The 22,641-nt window shown below is 36.5% G+C and overlaps 5 protein-coding genes across 7 annotated transcripts; 1 reads left to right on the forward strand and 4 right to left on the reverse strand.

The window, feature by feature from the left end:
- The first annotated feature begins 245 nt into the window (after nt 1–245).
- Nucleotides 246–4,362, forward strand: LOC140864883 (transcription elongation factor SPT4 homolog 1-like). The gene is made up of 6 exons (XM_073269282.1): nt 246–404; nt 2,361–2,471; nt 2,581–2,672; nt 2,778–2,833; nt 3,674–3,735; nt 4,149–4,362. The coding sequence occupies exons 2-6, from the start codon at nt 2,370–2,372 to the stop codon at nt 4,197–4,199; spliced, it is 363 nt and encodes a 120-aa protein (XP_073125383.1). The 5' UTR covers nt 246–404; nt 2,361–2,369; the 3' UTR covers nt 4,200–4,362.
- A 1,509-nt stretch (nt 4,363–5,871) lies between these two features.
- Nucleotides 5,872–8,529, reverse strand: LOC140862592 (subtilisin-like protease SBT3). Its single transcript, XM_073265625.1, has one exon. The coding sequence runs from the start codon at nt 8,277–8,279 to the stop codon at nt 5,988–5,990; it is 2,292 nt and encodes a 763-aa protein (XP_073121726.1). The 5' UTR covers nt 8,280–8,529; the 3' UTR covers nt 5,872–5,987.
- Nucleotides 8,530–9,084: 555 nt separating this feature from the next.
- On the reverse strand, nt 9,085–11,983 carry LOC140894680 (probable serine/threonine-protein kinase At1g01540). The gene is made up of 7 exons (XM_073303247.1): nt 11,126–11,983; nt 10,687–10,791; nt 10,451–10,573; nt 10,203–10,373; nt 9,981–10,110; nt 9,691–9,900; nt 9,085–9,597 (listed from the first exon to the last, which is right to left on the reverse strand). The coding sequence occupies exons 1-7, from the start codon at nt 11,713–11,715 to the stop codon at nt 9,475–9,477; spliced, it is 1,452 nt and encodes a 483-aa protein (XP_073159348.1). The 5' UTR covers nt 11,716–11,983; the 3' UTR covers nt 9,085–9,474.
- Nucleotides 11,984–13,298: 1,315 nt separating this feature from the next.
- Nucleotides 13,299–16,235, reverse strand: LOC140865020 (transcription factor SPATULA-like). Its single transcript, XM_073269502.1, has 6 exons — nt 15,541–16,235; nt 15,066–15,167; nt 14,919–14,984; nt 14,747–14,812; nt 13,690–14,001; nt 13,299–13,595 (listed from the first exon to the last, which is right to left on the reverse strand). Exons 1-6 carry the CDS (start codon nt 15,805–15,807, stop codon nt 13,509–13,511), a joined length of 900 nt encoding a protein of 299 aa, XP_073125603.1. The 5' UTR covers nt 15,808–16,235; the 3' UTR covers nt 13,299–13,508.
- A 1,058-nt stretch (nt 16,236–17,293) lies between these two features.
- Nucleotides 17,294–22,010, reverse strand: LOC140859881 (probable E3 ubiquitin-protein ligase RHG1A). 3 transcript variants are annotated; one of them, XM_073262489.1, is made up of 7 exons: nt 21,847–22,010; nt 21,655–21,700; nt 19,053–20,836; nt 18,234–18,287; nt 18,025–18,123; nt 17,790–17,933; nt 17,294–17,699 (listed from the first exon to the last, which is right to left on the reverse strand). In XM_073262489.1, the coding sequence occupies exons 3-7, from the start codon at nt 20,748–20,750 to the stop codon at nt 17,565–17,567; spliced, it is 2,130 nt and encodes a 709-aa protein (XP_073118590.1). In that variant the 5' UTR covers nt 20,751–20,836; nt 21,655–21,700; nt 21,847–22,010; the 3' UTR covers nt 17,294–17,564. The 3 variants fall into 3 exon arrangements, with proteins under 3 accessions (XP_073118590.1, XP_073118589.1, XP_073118588.1); XM_073262488.1 differs by lacking the exons at nt 21,655–21,700; nt 21,847–22,010 and adding an exon at nt 20,919–21,636 and having other exon boundaries at nt 18,234–18,284; XM_073262487.1 differs by lacking the exons at nt 21,655–21,700; nt 21,847–22,010 and adding an exon at nt 20,919–21,636.
- Nucleotides 22,011–22,641: the final 631 nt, after the last annotated feature.

Raw genomic sequence — 22,641 nt, forward strand, 5'->3', positions numbered from 1 at the left:
GCGAATTTTGTAGCCCATAGTATTGCTGATTTTTCTTCTTCCTTCCATTTTTCTTTTGTTTGGATGAATTACGAGTTTCTTTCGTGATTGGTTCGACTTGTAATTAACGATTTACATTAATAATATTACAAGTTTGCCTTCAAAAAAAATAATAGAAAGATTTAATATAATAGAAATAGATAAAAGGAGATTATATATTATAATTATAATTATTTATTATTTATTATATGTAAAATACATTTTTCTGTGTCCCCAATCCATCCCATCTTCCCGATTTTCTTCCTTTTCTTCTTCAAATTCAAATTTCTTCCGCCACCTTTCACAGCCGCTTGCTCCTCCGTTGGTCGCCGATATTCTGGAAGCCGCTCGTTTTGGTTTTTGGATCTTGTTTTCGAAGCCTTGAGGTATAATTTCGAAATTTGGGTTTTGAATTTGGGGTTTTTTTTATTATTCGAAACTGTATAATTGATTTATAGTTCACTGTTTATTTTAAGTGCTATATTTGAGCCAATTAGAGTTATCGATCGAATTTCCGAATTTTCAAGAATTTATTTCGAATTTTCAGATTTAGTAATTGGGATATTTGAATTTTGGTGTTTAGTAATTGGATATTTGGATGTTTAGATTAGATTAGTTGCTATAGAATTGTCATAAATTACTTTTAGAATTTGTTGACAATTTTTAGAAAATTCAGATTATTAAAAGGTTGAGTATTTCGACGTTTACATGCCTTACATTCAATAACAGGGCATTACGGTAAATTAGTGATGTGATATATAATGGTAATTAGAAACGATTGATTTTAGGAATTTTAATCGTATATAGAAGATTTAGGAATTTGAAGTTCCCAAATAGTTGAAGTTAGAAATGATTACACTTAAAGCGCACCTCAGTTTTTTTTTTCTGTTTTTTATATTTTTTTTTTTGTGTTTTAAATTTTAAGATAAGAAAGAAAAGTCTATCATACCCTAGAATAAAATAAATTGGCCCAAGGAAAGTCATATATTTTCCCTTTTTTAATTTTAATTTTTAATTTAAAGAACATTTAATTGATGTTCTATTTCCCAAAATATTCCAAAATTACATTTATAGATAGATTGATAACAACTATAAACTTGGATTAAATTGTCAATCTGCCTTAAAATAGAATTTAAATTGATTGACTGGACAAGTTAGTGGAGAAAATCTCTACACTTATTATGGTAAAAAAAAATAAAAGTAAAGAAAAAACCTGTTATTAATAGAAAATTTTTCTTAACAACACACATCATACTAAAAATAATATATCAGTATTCTAGATTAGAAAAGTAAAAATAACGTATAAATATACGAATATTGAAAGATTTCCTTACTGCATTATCAAAATATATGTATTTTACTATGAAATAGCAGTAATAAATAAATATTTTTTGTGATATGATATATTTTTGCTTAGATTATTTATTTCAATATTAGTTTTTTGCTATATAATAACATTAAATAAATATATTTTCTGAAAAATTAATATTGCGTCTTGCTTGGATAAAGCGCGCGTCTCGCCTTAAGCCTCAGGCTCCAGGGCCCTTTGCGCCTTAGTGCGTCTTGCGCCCTTAACAACTACGGTGTCATCTAGTGACACCCAGTGAGTCGAACGTGGAGTTGAGCTTTCAGATATATGTATGTATTATGCTAGGGAGTTTTATATTTGCCCGAGAGATGCTCCATGTATCTATTTGTATTGATAGTTTTTATTTTGTTTTGGATTAATGTTGGTGTGATCGAGCCTTGCCGGTTTAGCATGTGTTTAGTCCATGTCAGTGCGGTTATATGTTTGTAAATTGGTGATATGACTGCTATTTTTGAGTATATAATGTTAGCTGTGTTGTTTGGGTTTTCGGAATGTATTCTTTACGGGGAGGTCATGCTGAAATTTATGTAGGGCCGATAGGAAAATTTTTAACTCGTTTTCACTTTTTACATAATTAATTATGGTTGCTTGGTCATTAAATGTTAATCAGGACACGTCCCTGTCATTAGTACTTAGTACTGAGTGTGGAATATTTGTATAAAATTTGCAATTCAATACAATTTTTTTGCCACTTCAACCATCCTAGCCGTATAGTGATTGCTATGAAAGTTGTTTTTCGTGTATCCCGAGGTAAGATTTGTTGGTATGAGACTGGGATTGACAGGAGGGGGGAGTTGCGAGGGGGACGAAGCTAGGGTGGTCAAACATTATTGGGCTACAGAGCTAAAAATATTTAGAACTTCACTATTAAAGTTTAGAATCCACCACTGCTTATACTTTGAAGATGATTTTTTGTGCATAACTATTTGGTAATCTTCTGCCCAAACTTCATTGTTCTTGCTGCACTATCTAGAGGGAAGCAATGGCTAATCAAGGGGGAGTTGTGGCTGCACAGATACCAACAAGCTTTGGACATGAACTTCGAGCTTGTCTGCGCTGCCGTCTTGTCAAGACATATGACCAGGTTGGCTTTGTCCCCATTAAAGTCGTGCTCCTGTTTGTTTCTTTTATTTACGTTTCATTTTCAATATGCAATTTGATATTTTCCACGTTTACGCATGCTGGTATTGCAGTTTCGGGAATCAGGGTGCGAGAACTGCCCCTTCTTTCAAATGGAGGATGACCATGAACGCGTTGTTGACTGTACCACCCCCAATTTCACCGGGTTTTGCTCTTTTACTATCGCTTGTAAAATAAATTATTAGTTAGAGAAACAAAACATTTCGTTGCTGTAATCTATTTGACGATATGCGTGTTATGAATCAAATAGGATAATATCAGTCATGGACCCAGCTAGGAGTTGGGCTGCTCGGTGGCTACGCATCGGTATTTATATTGTTATGCTATTTTATAAATTATAATTATAATGTTGTCACTTATATAAAATGATTTTTCTGTATTACGAATATAAAATAATTGTCAGCGGTTAACTATACTATTCTTCAAAACTCTGTACACTTGAATTATTTGTGAATCAATGAATCTCAAGGTAGATAAATAATTATCTGTATATCGTATCAAGCATGGAAATCATGAATGAAATAAAAGGGGGTTTGCTTTTATTTTTCCCATTATTATAGTATGCCTAAAAAGTAAAAAAAACCTTTGATCTCACACCCTTGCGGTGGTCATTATGACCACAATAATCATCTGTGTTCTCCATCATGCATGTTAGCAAAAGTATGTTCAAGCTGGCAATGGTGATTTTTGCAAAAACTTGGACCATTTAGATTTCCAATTTTCTTAAAAGAAACTGGCGGCTGCAGACAACTTGCATGTTTGATGTTTCCGTGAAAAAGACAGACCACAATCACCGATTAAGGATAGTTGGGAATATCTGTTCAATATGACTTATAATGTTAGCATAAGATCTGAAAGATAGATTACATAGAGCACAAATGTGAATTTTATTATTAGTTTTTTGGGGGGAAATAGGGAAGGATTTTTGCATTCTTTTGTTGACCACCACTATTCCTCTTTTCATCCATGAACTATGAGAGAGATTGAGCTTGCTCGTTTTTTTTTAGCAAGTGAACAGATTTATATTACGTGTCCTCACACTCCCTTTTGCATGTTCTTTTGATTGCATGCCTCTATATTGGCTTGTCATAATAGAAGAATGTACTATGGCTATTTCATTTGTGTGATTGTTTTGTACATTTTCAGGGAAATTTGCTCCTGGTTGTTACACGCTAGCAGTTTCTGAAGCGCTCCCTCACGACCTGCAGGTATGCTATCTTGGGTATGAGTCCCAAGTAAACAAACCCAAAAAAATGGTCTTACCCTACAATCATTTCCCCTTTCTGCACTGATCCGTTAGAACAGTGTTTTGTACGAAGTTTTTATAATTCTTTGACCAGAAGGAGAAACAAATTTAGGATGCCCCCCATATAAATTTTGAGTCTGAAGCTCTTCATTGTGTGTTAGCCTCAGTTAGTCAGTTATGGCCGATTTTATCAGTATCACTCAACCTTTTCTGCACACTAGAAGAGAACACTTGAGTTTCATTTAGTTGATTTAAATTTTTCTTAAGTAGATTAAGTGTCTACCCGTGCTTGTTCACCATATCGTTCATTTCATTTCTGTTTATGTTGTTCGTTTGCCATGTGTTGTTTTTGATGAATTATTCGGATGGTTGCAGAATATTTGTGAAGACGAGCATGTGCCATATGTTCCTCCAAAGCGAGTATAAGTCATTGAAGCCTGATTGATTATCATCTCTATAACTTTAGTACACACCCGTGGGGTCATGTCACATGGCTATCACCATTTATTTTGATGAGTGAGTTGTGTAATTGAACAAGAGTTTACCATAAATGAACGAGATGTTTAATAAAGATTTCAATTTTAGTTTATCGGAAATCCATATTTTTATTACCCTAGAGGCTAGAATATTGTAATTCCAAAGGAAACTATTAATTATTTAATTAGTTAAATTTGAAGACTTTGATATTTTTTATAACTTGAATTGAATATATAATCTCATATTTATGTTGTTTCTATCATTTTATCTATTATTTGATTTGCAATAGTAAACTGTATAGCATATTCGTCTCTATTATTATGTGATGTAACATTGTTGTTAGAAATTTGGTCTAAGAAGAAGGTTTGTGACTTTGTGTAGTTCACTTTCACTAAAGAGACCATATGTGCAAATTAAGATTTTTTTTAGCATTGGTAACAAAATTTTAACTCAAGAATCGCCTACTTACGCCGGCTGTCTTTATAATATTTTGCAATCTATAGTTATTGGACTTTTAATTTAACATTACATGCTCCGAATGATTTGTATTGGGTTCACAATTTTGATGGAGGACATGGAAATGCTGACGCACTTCATATAAAGAAACACTTGTCTGGTTTGAATTAATGAAATATTTTGTCAAGAATCATGTTATTTAAGTAGTGTTTGCAACCTCTAAATATAAGTGATTATGAATGTTTTTTTTTACAAATTTGTTAAAAAAAATACATAATCACTTATTTTTAAAAGTTGCAAACACTACTTTATCCTGCACAATTTTAATAATCAACAAACTGAAATCATAGAGGACACCACAATAAGACTCCTTACGGTGTGTTGCCATTTTCCTCGACCCAAATTATCGAGCCAAATGTAATCGCACCGGTGTCGCTCCTTGTATATTTTATGGCGAGTGAATAACTTTGCTTGTAATATTTTTGGCCAACTGTTAATTAATGTGTCGGTACTCTATTTGAGTCACCACGGAAAAAAATATTATGAACATAAATATGAATTATAATTTGAAAATTCAATCGTTTTAATGACTTTTTTATAAACGGAAATATATATATTTCTCGTACATAGGTGGTATATAAAATAATTAGATTTTATGTATATTAATTAATCCAATAACGTAAACTAAAGTGAATAATATATGTATTCAATATAATTTGATTATTTTAATTGAAGGATCACAAATGGTATGATTCCAGAATGTATTTTGTACTAGATGTTGGTACAAAACAAAAAAATTGCTAATGCATGGTCCTATGATTTGTTGTTTCTGTTTTTGCTTTTTTGGTCATATTTAGCATAGAATCACCGTATCAAAATTTAGAGGCAACGAACGGTCACACGCAGTGCATGGAAAAATTATTAATGCTTGAATTTATTTTAAATAAACTATCATATATGATATATTATATTATATATATATATATATATATATATATATGTTACAGCATCTGCATTGGTGGATGGAACTTACTCTTTCAAAAAATGAGAAATAATGTGTTAATTGAAATGAATTTCGTGGTGACATGTTAATTAATCTGATCACTCATATTGGTACATTAATTGATATTAATATTAATTGGTATTAATAACATCAAATAATGTATCTTATTAATGATTCCGAGTATGCAATTAATGAGCAAGATCATCAACTATAACACACCTTATAGGAACTTTGTTTTCTGTTGAAAATTTGAATCAGAAAATCCTCCGATAATAATTTCAATCTGAAGGACTTGCAGGTGTAACCACAATTGGACTCCTTACACTATACTTGCCACCATCTTCAATCCAGGTAAGTGATCCATCATTGATAACGTATTCCCTGTAAGTCTTGTAGCGTATAGTCAAAGAATAGCTTCGTTTCTCATTCTTCTTCCCAAAGATTAATGTATCCGGAGAAATCGTGATGGTCGAATCCTTCGGGTTTTGTACCTTAACCCTGTATGTAGCCGCACCATCGCCTACGTTTGTTACAGTCCTCTGATACTTCTGAGTCACAGTGGTTTTTTTCTCTGATGGGTCATATAATGCGACAAACGCTGGATAGTTAAGATCTAGGGACGGATTCAAGCACTTGTATCTCGATCTTATGATGGATTGAGTCTGTTCGCGAGTGTAATTCAATGCGCATATGAGATTCACATAATCTTGTGGGGTGGCGTCGTATACCAGGCCTGGATTGAGAGCGCGATTTGGGTCGACCTGTCCAGCTCCAATGCCCAGTGATGTAGCGGTCTTGTAATCATTGCCCATATCTTTGATGGGTTTTCTAGTGTTGTCGAGCGTAGACGCGGTGGTCATCATGGCTGATCGAATGGCTGCAGGGCTCCACTCAGGGTGTGCTGCTTTCAGGAGTGCTGCGACTCCGGAGGTATGCGGACATGCCATTGATGTGCCTGATTCAAGATTGTAATCACTGGATAACTGTATGTTTGTGCCGATAGTCGTGACAGCAACATCTGGATTATATGCGGCTAATATCAGCACGCCCGGTGCCATTATGTCCGGTTTCAGGACGCCCGGGTAGCTTCGAGCAGGACCTCTTGATGATGATGCAGATACAGCAGGAGCTGGTCTAGGATCCGTCCCGATAATTGTCTGCTGGAAGCTGATGCTTGCTGTTGGTGCGGAAGCCTTCGACACGTATTTGATGACAGTTTTCGCTTCCTTGGGGGTGATCACGACTCCAGGGTGAGGGAAATCTGTGAACCGAAGTATGCTAGTCTCTTCTGAAATGTAGATAGCTGCAGCTACGTTTGATTCCGAAACATAGCGTATCTGATCTGAGAATTCCGCGGTTTCGAAAGTTTGGTTGCATATAATGATACCACTCGGGGCATCAGCCAATAGTTCAGTTGAGTTACAAGCCGATAAGGTCTTGTTGTAAGTTAGAGGCAAGTTTTTAACCGTGGCTCTTGCCGGAAACGTCGTCCACCCGGTGATTTTCACGCCGTTCCCCAGTGTCAAGACTCCGGCAAACCAACGATCAACGGTCCCTGATGCTGATACCACAGCCCAAGGGATTCCTTCAAGTAATGTTCCGAAATCAGGACCACGGTTCCCTGCGGAAACTGAAACAAGAATTCCTTTCTCCATTGCACCGAACGCGGCAATTGCTATAGGATTTTCGTATAAATCTATAGTACGGTAACTCAAAGAAATCGATAGGATATCAACACCATCGGCAACAGCTTGGTCTATACCTGCAAGGGCATCTGATTCATAGCTTCCTTCGTCCCAGAGGACTTTATATGCAGCCAATCGAGCACGAGGGGCGACCCCTCTGGCTGTGCCTGGAGCATAGCCAAAGAACGACACTCCCTCGACATAATTCCCAGCTGCAATGGAAGCCACGTGAGTGCCATGACCAGACGTATCTCGGGCCGAATTCATGCTTATGTTAATATCAGGATTAGCTGCTATGACCCCCTTATTGAAAAAACCAACTCCGATGAGTTTCTTGTTACACAGAGATGAATTGAAATCTTGGCCAACCCTGCAGGTTCCCCTCCACCTTGCAGGGATTTCGGTCATCCCTTCGTCTCGAAAGCTCGGACTTTCCGGCCAGATGCCAGAGTCAACCACACCGATGATCACATCTTTCCCATATTGAGAAGCAGGCCAAATCCCGGATGCTGTATTTAGAGACAGAAATTCATACGTATGAGTAGTGTCGGGAGTGACAGGACCATCGATATGAGCCGAGAGGAACCCGTGTGACTTCTTTAAAGCTTCCAGCTCGTCAATGTTCAGTACCGCACTGAATCCATGGAAGGCGTTGTCATAAGTATGTCCCATGTTAGGACCGGAATTCCCCCCGACGGGCGACCTGAAACGGGTGGATTTGACGGAATCCAACGTACGGGAGTACCAATGATGGTGACTGGAGAAGGCCTTGGGCATGCAGGACTTGTCCATATGGATAATGTAACTAGATCTTTGAGCTGAAACATAAGGAGCTAACAGAAACCATGAAAACAGGATTAGAGGGGCCGTTTCTTTCAGCAACATCTTTATGTGAAATTTGATTTTCTTTCTACTATCCTAGCTTTGGTTTTATATGCTAATATCAGTGGACTTTTCTTTCTTGTTTTTGTTACTCTTATCTTATATTAATGTACGTGCTAATTTGTCATCCATTATTTAGATGATCATGTTGACTATTTTAAAATGATGATTGTGTCGGTAGAAGCATCAAAGCACATGCTGCATTCATTATAAGGTTAGATAGATAAAAACTTTGAAACATTCTTGATAATTGGATCTGAAAATTCTAATGAGAGGGTCGAAATGTATTTGGAAACAACAGTTTATTTACCATGAATTGTGGTGGCTTTCAAGATGAGTTACAACTAAAACAAAATTTAAATTATTCAGCCGACTTGGTTGACAAATGCACGCCACCTAATAAATTGAGTTGTTAATTAAAACTCCCCGACTGTATATATTTAATTTTATTTTTAAATATTCCTTCTAATGCTATAATTTCCTTGTTTAGCAATATATATCCTTTTCATAACTCAACTATTCTTATCGATAAAGATAATAGCTACAAGTTACAACTATCGTGGTACGAATTGTCTACCCACTTGACTATGTACGTGTGTCTAAAGTCAGCAACAATGATTCCAAGCGCTTCATCTATTCGTACTTTTCACATGTAAAGACCTACTTTGTGCTTAAACATCAGCTTAATGGAGACTATATAGTATATGAAATATTTAATAAATATTTACATAGCAGCAATTAAAAAATAATCACGGCAATAAGTAAAACACTAGAATAAGTCAATTAACCCAATGTACCTAGTTAACAATCTTCTAAAAGTTTGGCATGAATCAATTTGATGCAGAAAATTTGGCGCAAAACGTTACAAAAACATGATTTCGATGGAGCAAATTAACATGGAGAAAGTTCGTATCAAAGCACGCAGCTCGACGCACCTGGGATTGCTTATACCAAATTTCATTCGAATAAACCCAACAAATGGCTGTTCTTAGCTATACAACACCACTTGCATTTGCATATAATACATTACACTGGTGAAATCTTCGAAAATAATCGTTGTTCGGGAAATAATCACCTCGATGGACACTTCCAAACTTTTCCAACAACCTGATGCAGGATTGGACATAACTAGGGATATGCTTAAGCGAGGTGTATGTTTCAAATTCGAGGCAAAGTGTAAACTGTAGTCTTCCTATTGTTATTCGTCGGTTTCTGGATTCCTCAACAACGGACGATCAGTTTGGACGCCACTTTCATATCCACTACTGTCACCTGGTTCAGTAACACGTGCTCGGACTCTTTCTCTTCCTCCCCTCCGTTCCTGCCAAAATGGAGTATCAATCTCATATTTAGCTGTCTCCATCAAGGATTTTTCAATCACGATATAGGCAGAGCATATGAATATAAAACTTACATCACGAAAAGGGAAATCATCTGCCTCGAGCATGTGTACTACATGCCCCATTTTCGGTCTCTTCTTCCAATCTGGATCCACACACCGTAGAGCTACTAAGATAGTACGCTTCAACGACCTTAAAGAAGGGTTCTCTCGTAGCCTGGGGTCCAAAGCTCCCTCGGCATTGCGGTTTGATACCATTGCCTTAAGCCAATCAATCAGGTTTACCTAGTAATGCAACTCATAATTTGTTCAAACACATCGTAGAAATCCAGTCCAGATTTCAAAAAGCTTTAGTTGTAGCTCACCTCGGCTGGGGGACGGCTATAATCTACTGGACTTCTTCCTGTAATAACTTCCATCAAAAGAACACCGAAACTGTACACATCGCTTCTCTCGTTCAACACACCAGTACTTGCGTATTCAGGCGCAACATAGCTACTCAGGTAAAGAATTAAACTTCATTACCAGGTGAACAGTACAAGTAGTAGTAACCAAAACTAGATTTTGATGATAGATTTATGACACACCCGAAGGTTCCCATGACTCGAGTAGTGATGTAACTTCTTTCAGAGCCTATGAGCTTTGCAAGACCAAAATCAGATACTTTAGCGTTCCAGTGTTTGTCCAGTAATATGTTCCCTGTTTTGATATCGCGGTGAACAACCTTGGGTTCGAGCCCCTCGTGCAGATAGGTCAACCTGAGAAACAACATCAATTCAAACATCACATCAAATTTACAAATATTGCAATAGAAATGGAGCATCGCGGTCTCTACCCCTTGGCGGTTCCAAGCATGATGTTCATTCGAATATCCCATGTGAGAGGGCTATACTTCCCCACATCTCCATGAATCCATTGTTCTAAATTCCCATTATCGACATATTCATACACAAGCATCCTGAAAAACATATGATTCATAAGTAACATCACCATCAAACGATTTACAAAATGGAAGAATGCTATAGGATGCAGATGAAATGAGGTGTGATGCAAAATCTCGAGTTAAAGTACCTATGAGCTCCTTCTGCACAATAACCAAGTAATCTCACCAGATTCTTGTGCCGGACGCGTCCTATCGCTTCAACTTCAACCTTAAACTCTCTCTCTGCTTGACCCCTGGCCGAAAGACCATCAAATCTTAAACCCCAAACCAGCAAATAACTATCATCCCACATAAATATACAAATGATCAAAACAACCATTACTTTCTTTCTCAAGATTTATTCAATATCCATGAACACATTTCGTTTATAATCCTGATTCAAAATCGTATATACCTCTATCATCTGTTTCTTGAGTGTAACTACTTAGTTTGAAGGACACATCATCATGAAAACAGATATACACACGTGCATGAAACTCAATAGATATCACATGATCACATAATGACGAGTAGTAAAAACACATACAATCTTGAATTAAAAAAGATTATGTTTTTGTGACAAAATACCTGTTATTGAGTAAATTTTTGACAGCGACTCTAGTATTATCTTCCAATACGCCACTATAAACAATCCCATATCCACCTTCCCCAATCACATTTTCATCAGCAAATCCATTGGTGGATTCCTCAAGTTCCCTCAGAGTGTACCAGTGTCCCCAACCCAAATGCGATACCTCCGGCCCAGTCTCAACGCTGGGCCGCGTCTCTCCACTCCCATTGCCCGACCCAGATCCCGGACCGATCCGCTCAGGGTAGGCAATTCGATGTTCTTTTCCGATCTCAATGTGGATCCTCTGAAGCTCTTTCGGATCGGGCTCGGGAATTGGGTCTGAACTAGGGGCAGATAGGAGCTGCTTAAGATCGGTTTCGGTCTTCCGGGTCGGGTCGACACGTATTTCCTTGATTTCACGTGACACATTAGGGATGGTGGAGTTATTTTGGGTAGGTAAAAGCGAAATCTTCTTGTTGCGCCTGGAAGTGAACCAGAGAGAGATCAAAAAGAGAAAAATGACAACCGCGGCGCCGACGCAGATTCCAAGAACAACCCACAAACGCAACCCGAAAATGGAAGTCCGCGTTGATAGCTCCACAGACATTCTTCCTTCACCCCTCCTCCACCTTTGCTCAGCTCAGGAATAGCTCAAGATTCATACATATTCTTGCAGCACAGTGGTGAGGAGAACAGAAATATGCCAGATGAATGGCATACTGGGTGGTGGGGCGGAGGGGGTTGACCAAGGCAACTTCTGATGATAGGACTACTTGAAAACGATCGAGGGCCCATTAACTTTTGTAAAAATCTGTTCTTGGAATCACTCGTAGCACAGCAATATAGAGTCGTTTGTTGGTGTAATGCCATTAATCTCGCGCAGTAGCTGATACATTCTTATTTCATGCTGCAATTATTTATGTACTTGTGCTCTTGTACCAACTATTACCAAATTATGACCGCAAGGTCAGGAATTTAACTCTTTTGCTAATTTACTATGATTTGTTTTCAAAATTGTATTTATAAAACTATAACATTAAAATATATTATATTATGTATATATGTAAAATAAATATGCATTTTGTTAAAATAAAGTTTTTTTTAGGGTAATTTATAATTCAGTCCTCAAACTTAAATCTAATTTGGTGATCAGTCCCTGTCAGAAAAAACTTTGTTTAAACTCTCTGGGCCCAGATGTTTTGTTTTGGATGAAATTCGATAAATAACATGAAAAATATGGTACAAGTACATGATAATTGAGTATCGACCGTTTCAAATATTGGTACTAATTTATTATTTTTGAGTACTCAAATATGTAAATAAATATTGATATAATGACACATTTTTTTTTAGATGACCAACGGTACAAAATATTAAAAATACGATACTAATATATGAGATTTTGAGTATCAAATGTGTTAGATCTGATATAAATATATGATTTTCGAGTGCTAATAAATTATTTATATTAATAACACATTTATCTTATTTGGATGAAAATCGATACAAAACATTGAAAATATGGTACTCATATATGATATTTGAGTACCCAATATGTTAAATCTTGTACAAATATATGATTTTTGAGTACTTAAACATATGTTGCAAGTTCACATTAAAAAATATGTTTAGATTTTAAACTCAAAATCTTATTTTTTTGTACTCGATCTTGAACAATTAGTGCTCAAATAGCATGTACTTATACCATATTTTCAATGTTTTGTACTTAATTTTATACGAAAAAATAAAGTGAGCCCAGAGAGTGCAAACAACTTTTTTTCTAACAAGTGACTGATTCTTAATTTAACTTTGGATTTAGGGACGAAACACTGATTCCCCTTTTTTTTACGGTTGGTTGGGGACAGGTTGGTGACAATTGGGCATTGGGGTCTGGGGATGATGCTTTGTTTGTTGGGTCAAAGTTATAGACTTTTGTGCCTTTTAATGATTGTGATTCTCAAGCGGATAATCTTGATCTCATAATTAGACAATAAATTGTAAATCCAATGTTTCATATTTTGATTTCATTCTTTATTTTATGCAATGGGCATGCCTGGTTTGCTCTTGGTGGTTGTTTATCAACTCATATGGAATTTATGGTCCAGGTGTTGAACCAGACCATCAAATCTTCAAAAAACAAAACAGAACAAAAAAACAAAAAATCTTCAAAGTAAAACAACACAATGTGAATATTTTCATCTAAAAATGCTGGAAAAAGTTTTTATAGTTACAACAAATAGTTCTGATCATAATTATAAAGTCAGTATGCCTCCACATTTTTAGTTCTTGCCTAGTTTCCAATTTCTTAAACTTCTAAAACCATTGTCTTTTATATAGTCAGTCACCAGCAGTTCAGTGATTAAAAACCCCATCTTCCAAATTCCGTAAGGTAATCTTGTCTTAAGACGACATGCCCGGTGATGAACTGTTCCCCGAGCAGCCTATATCTAACTGCAACCGCGATAGTGTATCCTCCCGGCAAATATCCTGCATGAAATATTTTTGGAATTTAAAAAGAGAAAAAGAACGTCAGTTTTGAAATATGATAGTATAAACGCTTCAAATTCGGAAAAGCTTTTACCTTTGAAGAAGCCAGATGATTCAGCAACCCATAATGATTTTCAACTGACTGTGAAAAGGTGGGTAAAGTAACTGAATTATTAATGTTTCCCACACTCGGCACGAGCATTGGTCGAGCCGAGGAAGGGGGATTGGTTGCTTCCAGAGGCATTAGCACATCCTGAGTCGTGGAGAGCGTATTCTCAGGTCTATTTGGATTCAGCAACACATTTCCTTCATGAATGTCAACTCCTGGTGGCGGAATTAGCATCGACTGAAGTGATCCAAGAGAGTAGCCTGGATGTAAACTTAACCCGTTTCTCATTGTCAGCATCTGCATAAGCTATGTGACCAAATTCATATACTTGAAAACAAACAAATAGACTTCTGAACTACCAGAGCTCATAACAAACTTCATAGGCAAATCACAAATGAGAGCCCCAATCTACAAGAAATGGAGATTAAGTTTCTGTTGAGGTGCATGTGAACAGGAATAGGTGAGATGCTGTGTGTTGGAGCATCTCAGATGAACTTTAAAGGTATTCTGAAGAACCCGGTTACTCAGGTGATTTTAAAAGTGGCCAAATATGTACGGGCATTTAAGGAAGTTATGTAATGATGAGTATATTCATACATAAATTTGGTGTGTTTTAGTTCCTTCGGCACAAGTTCTCGTTGAAAAACTTTGCGTGAAAAGAAACATGTTGTAAACTTAATCCAGGATTCATCAGGAGGTCATGGTCCATGTATCCTGCTACACAAAGTCCTACAAACTCCACATTATCTGATGGAGACTAAGCAGAAGATCTTAAATTCCATAGATCCGCCAAGTAGCTTATGTATATTCAAATAAATCAGGTGGTTGCATATGATATTGAGGAAGCATTGCCTAATTTATCCTTCATCTAATCGATGTTTGGTCCAGTTTCATATTCACTAATTAAAGATCATTTGATTCATCAGTTGAATTATAACTTTTGAAGATATATAGGTTCTTCCTCAGATTCAGCTCATTAGCTAAACAAATGAGGAAATCGACAGCAATGACGACCAAATTGAGAGAGGATAGATACAAGAACCTGAACTTGTAGTTGCAGCTGCTTTAGATATTCGATGGCTTCATCCAACATTGATGCCTTGTCAGTCTACCACATAAATCATTCGAGTTAATTTTAAAAATTTATCGACTCAAAGCAGACTAGCCACATAAAATGAAGATAATGCTCAAGGGAAGTGACGAGAATCAATTACTTTGTTAGAATTCGGAATTAAATTTTGAAGTGCTTTCAGTTTCTCGTTGATCCTACTTCTCCTCCTCTGTCCATTATAGTCAAATCAGATAACCATGAGGGTAAAATCTTCATCATAAAATCCAAACTAACACCAAGGAAAACGAACCTTTTCTGACAAATTGTGAACTTCTGCTGCTCTACTTCTCTTCGAAGAAGAAGAAGAACGAGGTATAGCCGGATTCACTTGACCTTCAGAAGCTTCAGATCCCTACATAGCATTTTGTTTTGACATAAAACAATCAAAACTCCAAACTTAAAGTGAGCAGATTACCGACAAGATTCATTAAATCCTAGAATGGAAAATGGTAGCTATCAATTGATTATTTAAATTTCTAAACAAAAGATAACCCGATTGAAATCTAAATCTTCCCCCAAATTCAATCCTCCAATCACCAAAACCAGTTTCACGAAATTGGAAAGCAAGAAGATATAATGATATATGCTTTTAAAATAGACTCGTACGTGAATAAAGAAGACGAAAGCCAATTGATAAATAAAAAGGCAAGAATCTACAGAGAGCTACAGTCGACAAAACGTTGGAAACTGAAAATATTTTAGCAAATCTAAAATATTCAAGTTACCTCGAAGCTGGAAACCAACGTTTTCACTCTATTAGAAGGGTTAATCTCATCAGAATCTTTTGGGAAGAAACTGCTGTAGTCAGAAAAATTGATCCTAGAGGAGGGCTCCGCCACCGCAGTCGATGCCACTCCGGCGCTGAAAAAGCCACCGGCAGGAGCAGAAGCAGCACTATCAGTAGTGGCCGCTGCTGCCGATGAATTATTTAGAAGAATTTGAAGAAAGGAAGACATGTCTTCAGATTCATTGCTTCCATAAAGATCCGCCATAACAATACCGGTAAAGATCAAATAACACTAGGACGGAATAAAATAAAAACTCAAGAAATAACAGGCAAAAAAGGGCCCGTACAAGATTCAAACTTTACGGCGTATTTATCTTTCCGAATCAACTAAAAAATCTTTAATCTTTCCCGATGCAAAATTGACACTTTAATGCATGTCAAGATTTCAATTCTCCCAGAGACGGAAAAGAAGTTTCCAACTCGAGTGGGGTAATTCTGTTTCCGCTTAAAATGGAAAACATCAAAACGAGAAATGTGAAGAAAAAAATGATTATTGGATCAAATTTGTCCGTTTCCGCTAAATTCTAAGAACCCATCTCAAGATTTAAGTCTTTCGTCTCCCGATTGTGAAATTGGAGAGGAAACGAGCCGAAATTTCTATGTAGGGACTGGAGAGAAAGAGAAGCTGTCCGATTCTTTCCGCTTTTGGCAAGTACTGACCGAGAAGAGAGTTGGATTTTAAGATGTTCTAATCTTTCATCATCCCGCCTTAATTGTGCTAATCTTTCCATAATTATAATTCGGTACCTAAACTTTTATAAAATCTCCAAATGATCCTTCTTTCTTTATTAGTGAGCACTAGAAAGTAGAAACGATTTGTAATTTGGATGAGGAATTTACAAAAAGTTTTTAGTGTTTTATAAGTTAAAACAATTTAAAATATGTATTTGGACAAGATTTTGTGTAAAATGTTTTTTATATAAATTTTTAGTATTAAAACAATTATAAAAACAACACATGCTACTTTTCAATTATAAAAACTTTTTATAAAATAGATGTATAAACACATATTTATTTTAAAAATAGTTTTACAAATATTTAAAAAAACATTTTTATAAAAACATTTTGTAATTACAGATCCAAAACTTTAAAAATTTTGTAACCAATTTCAATTGACGCCCAACAAACTTAATTCCACTTGCAAGTATTATATTTGTAACTTTTGCTCCGAGAACACAGAACAATACAATCATATAATAATGTTTCCGAATCTTATAAATGGAATTCAAAGATATTCATTGATACAGAATTAAAAGAAATAAACGTCTATCTATAAGATAGATTATTTCATAAAATTAATTTATAAGACCATATCACGAGAGTTTTTGTTTCCTATTAATTAGAGAGGTGATAAATATTTCAGATTATTTTTTGAAGAAACGAAAAATTTAATTTAGTAAATCATGAAATATTTGCCTTATCCAACTGGATTCCACCTTACCCTATAACAGATTACATAATTTCAAAGGCACAATTCCCTATGTCGACCGAAAAAATATTATATTTATTATTGAATATATGCTATTAATTTATAAACATAAACAATAAAATAAAATAACACACCATGTCGATAATAGCATAAGCATTTGTTTCGCGTCACATGTCACAGGCAATCATAGAAATGAAAATAAAACTTGGACACATGCACAATAACATAAACAAAACAAAAAAAAAAAAGAAAAGAAAAAAAATAGACAAATAGAAACTCCATAAAAATAAATGTTACATGTTGTGCAACAATAATGATTAAATAAAAATAGTTAAATTTCCATTATCTAACGCAAATCTTAACCAAGTATGAGGCTTCAACAATGTTCTCCTTATAATTGAAGGATGTGGAGGGTAAATAAAACAATCACAGTAAGGAAGAGAAGTACAGAAAACCACAAGTCACTGCTTAATTTAAGAACAGCCATATGGCTTTCAGCGACTCAAGAACCCGAGAACCCAGGGCGAGTCGTCTCACTTTGTCGTAAGTCCAGTGGTTTTGCAAATGGGGCATAGATTCTTTTGCATCAGCCACTGTTTGATACATTCTTGGTGAAAATCATGGCCACACTCCAGCGTTCCAATCCCTTCTCCTTCATTATATTCCTCCTGCGATCATTGCAAGAACATGAGCAACGTGGCACAAGGAATTTTTAAACTGAGAACGACAAGTTAAAGCGTAAAAGAGAAGATTCTAACTCGACATATACTGCAAGGCTCAGTCTCGACTGAATTTTCGGCTCTGATGTCGACATGCCTACGTGTTTTCAAGAGGGAGCTTATGTTTTCTTCGGTTAATCCAGTGCACACGTTACCAATCCGTTCCTCGAGAGCCAACAACTCCTAGTAGAACATATATGTTCAAAACGAGTTGCAGTAAAAAAATGGCATATAAATTGTCAAGTCTGTGTGTTTTTCTTTTTTCTTTTTTTACCTCGTACGACATATTATCTACATCCAACCGCATATCCCTGTGACGATCATGAATATCAGCCATGCCAAAGAAAACTGAATGATCAAGGAGCATTACGTCCTATCATAGAACCAGAAAAATGTTTAGAGTTTCAGAAGCTGCTTAGAGTTATCTTCATTGAAGCCCAGAGCTGGCAGTAGCAATATGAAAATACAGAAACAAAAACTAACCTCAAGCCTCAAACCCTCTCCCCTTCTCATAAGATCCAATACACGACGAATCTGCTGAAATCAAAATAAAATTAGCTGCATTTCCATAAAGCTTTCTCAGATAAGGTTCAATGTCGAACACATGCATATCATCAATCTCATATGACATCCAAATGCAAAAGAACAGAACTAAAAAGTCGATATTGAAAGTTTTAACAAGAGCGAAAATTAAGTTATAACCCCTTTCATGGTTTTGAATAAATGTTTGATTCAAACAAAGCTACAGTGACAGGCTTTGGAGGAATAATTTAGAAACATAAGACTGAATATAGATTTGATTGGGGATCCGTGATCAAGAAAGAAGGAAGTTCTACTTCAGTTCGAACCAGATATGTCTCAAAATTGGACAAAATTGGAATCCAAATATACGACCTTTTTGTTGACAAATGAATATCCTACTTTATAATGTAAGTTAGATGACAATAATAATGAATTGTATGAACCACAGAGCTGTGGTTGTCAGTAGAAATTACATGTCAAGATGAAGAGGTGCAACAAATTCTAGATCCATAATCACTCCCGAAAACCATTGACACGATAAGGACTAAAGAGACAAAGGGCTAATGGAAAAAGTATTGTGTTTCAAGGACAAGTTTCATAATGATTCATGTTTTTTATGACGTGAGGTGATCGTGACATTCTTCATTCTAAGTCAGTATGAACGAGTATAAACCACAACCTCATGCAACATGTATAAAACAAAAAGATTGGGTGAATTCTTTAGAAAATTTGCAGTACTACCAGATTATGAAAGTGCAAAGGGCAAGAAACTTGAAATACCTCAGACATCACAGCGCCTCTTCCTTCGCTAGAAGAAGCCAAATTTCGCAGTGGATACGGTAATCCAAATGCACCATCAACATGCCTCTCAAAAAATGTAGACCTTGAGTTAGACATATGATTTTCGGTAAATGCATTTTCCTGTGACATAGAAGAAGAACCGGGTTGGGCAGCAGGGTTACTGGTTGGTCCTCCAGAATCAGTACCTGTCGAGGATATCAGAGATCTTCGGACAAGTTCCGACAGTCTCCGTGAATATTGAGGATAACTCCGCTGTGCCCAAGAAGGTGCAGCTGAATTGACCCTTGAAGAAGATCCCACTAGAGAAGTAGATGATACATTTCCAGCAGTACTGTTATTCCCAATAGCGAAGTTCCAATTTGTAGGATGCTGAGAACTTCTCCTCTCGCTAGCGGGAAGAAATACGGGATGTTCTGAGATGTTTCTGGGAATATGTCTTTGCATGGGTTCTTCATAAAGCACAGCATCCCTCTGTCCAGGAAGAGCAGAAGCATGTGACCTGCTAGTTCTTGAGCTGGATGCTCCATTCAACAATGGCTGAGGATTTAGACGCACAGATGGAACATGCAAAAGATCTGACTGTCCACGAGCACTTCCAATGTCTGCTTCAGGGGCTGGATTCAAGTCCAGAAATCGGTTACGAAGAACTAATCTTGATGATCGTCTAGAAGATGAAACATCAAAATTTCCAACGCTAGCGTCTGTTGGATATGGACTGCCAGGCATAGGATCTTGCTGGTGTGAACCATTTACACGCAAGCGGAAATGTCTGTGGGAACTTCCAGGAGTTCCAGGGGCGGTCAAAGAAAAAGGACTCGCAGAAACAGCTTCTCCAACACCAATCCTAAAAGTAGGATATGAGGGCTGCGACCTATCGTTGTTTACAACCTCATTCTCAGCTTGTGCTGAGATAGTACTGTTGCTTGCAGAAATCGGATTGGTCGGCATATAATGCCATTGACTTCTTTCAGCATGGGGATTAAAACTCGAACTTCCAGCTCCAGAAGACTGTCCAGTTACTTCAAATAATTTTCTCTTGCCTGATATACGCCGACCATCCAAAGAAACTGCCCTGGTTTCAGTGTCCCTTGTCGCATATCCACCACGTCCAGAAGGAACACCAAAAGAATCAGATGAACCACCAGTAGATACTCTCTGCTCACTTGATGATCCAATAGATATGTAGGTATTGGGATGCTCAATTATCTGACAGTCATCATCCTCATGTTCTCCATACTCTGGACTCATATTAAGATCCCGAGTAAGCGTACCCGAGCTCAAATTGTTCAAAAGAATAAACCCATCTGGTGCATTATTCTCATTCGAATCCATCCTGACAACATCAGTTGAAAAATCATTGGATGGTCGGTGTTGAGGTTCTTCCAAGGTATGAGTGGCTCGGGAGAGAACACTCCATGCATGGTCTGTCTTTCTCTGGTTTTGCTCACCTTGATTTTGAGCAGCACTTGCACTAGTTTGACCAACACCCCACTCACCACTCTGCCCCTCATGCCTTCCATCACGGAGATATGAAACGTTGGGATCACGGAGATAAGAAACGTTATGAATACTATTCCATGACATTTGAGGATCTATGCTGGTATCAGTAGCTGTAAAGCCACGATCGAAGCTTAAATTTTCAGGCACGGTACTCATAGAATTCCTTTGCCCTTGCATTAGGGCTAATTTTTTTTCCCCCAAAAGCTTAGAGATATCTGGATATCTTGGTGTGACAATATCTACTACTTTGGTCTTCAGCAAACCTGCAAAGACCAACCCTTGTCAGTGAATGTTATTTATCTGCAGACGAGAAAAAACAGATCAAAGAAGAAAATTTTTCACAACTAAAACACTGGGATTCAAAAGCCAATAAAGCCTCCAATATGTGCTTTAAATAAGACGTCGCCATAACGTTATCTCTTTCAACTAGTCTCATCCGAGTTTGATGCTCAAGTCTGGAACTTTCATCCAATAAATTAAAGAATATCAGATGCTTTAAGCACAAACAAGCACTAAGTATACAAATATGCAGATATAAAATTGTAACAGCTTTATATGTTCCATTTGAGACCTTGCACCAAATTAAAGTGAGCAAGCATATTCAGTAACCAAACAACAACATTGCAATTAAGGGAGAATGAAATTAAGGAGAGAAGAAACAGAAAAAGAATGTCAGTAATCCATCAATAACTTTATATTCACAAGAAAACTTACAGAAATAGCAAACACAAACCAGAAGATGCTAGATTCGCATAAGAATTCGCTGATTGTTTGCGAGGAAAATTCTCTAAACAAACTCGATTGTCCATCATTTATATAACCATCGAACTATCTAAGCAAAAAGGGAAAGGCGAAAAAAAAACAGACTTTTAACTTCAAGAGCTGGCTAATATTTGGTTTCGCCAAATAATACTTACCCATCCAAAACAATGGAAAAACCAAAACAAAAGGCTGAGAGGCCAGGTAACAGATGAAACCCAGACGACCAGACAAACCAAAAAGATAAATCTTGAAGAAGAAAAAGAAAACAAGCTAACAGAAAGGTAACACACAAGATCGATAAGAGAATCTGAAATTTTACCAGCCAGAGAGCAGCAGATGAAAGAGCAATAGATCTAGGAGAAGACCTGAAGAATTAACAAAAAAACATTAAAAAGTTTTCATCCTTCAAGTAAACAATTGCAGAACTCTGAGCAACGAAAAAACGAAAAATTCCACCACCCCATATCTCTTTTCTCATTCACACAGAAACTAAACGGAAAAAAGCTCAAACCTTGCACAGAGAAATTCAGCCTCCGGAGAGAGAAGAAACAATAAAAGAGCGTTCTTGAAAAAAAATGAGGACAGATGAGAATGAAATGTAATTGGGGGGGTTGTATGGTGTGAAAGAGAACAAAAATTGGGAGAGGGTGGAAGGATTAATGCGGACAGTAATCTTTAATTTACTCAAAAACAACCCACCAGTAGCCAACAAGGCCACATTCACACCTTAATGCACAGCTATTTGCCCACACACGCACAAAATAATTTATAAAAAAGAAGGCTTTTCAAAATTTCTCATTAATGGCCATAATCAACTCTAAGGAAAAAGATTAGGTTGTAAATGGAAAAAAAATCAAAATTTTTCGAAAATAAAACAGGTAAAATATTGTAAAAGAATGGTTTGTTAATGATGGGGTCATTGGTTACTGTTGAGGTGGCTCACCAAATGTACCATTTTTTTCCCATCAAGATGTGCCAATTGGGAGGAAAATGGGAGGAAAGGGAAATGGAAACCAAAACCCTTTTCCTTTTTGCTTTGTGTTTTTTTAAAAATATATATTTTCTCTTTGATTTTCGAGAACTTCACGTTTGGCACCTGTCCTTCGTTTATGCATCACATGCATGTTTTCGTACCCTTTTTTAATGTTCAACTATGAGATTTTCTTTGCTTGATTTGGGTGATTTTACCCTTTTATGTGGAGTTTGTTTCCTTCAAGAATGTTTGGTGACATATGGGGTTTTTCCTTTTTGTTCTTTCTTCTAACAAACTAGGATTATATTCAACATTCATATCTATAAATCTATT

Source organism: Henckelia pumila, chromosome 4 (assembly GCF_033568475.1).
Source record: "Henckelia pumila isolate YLH828 chromosome 4, ASM3356847v2, whole genome shotgun sequence".
In the NCBI taxonomy this organism is placed as follows: Eukaryota; Viridiplantae; Streptophyta; class Magnoliopsida; order Lamiales; family Gesneriaceae; genus Henckelia; species Henckelia pumila.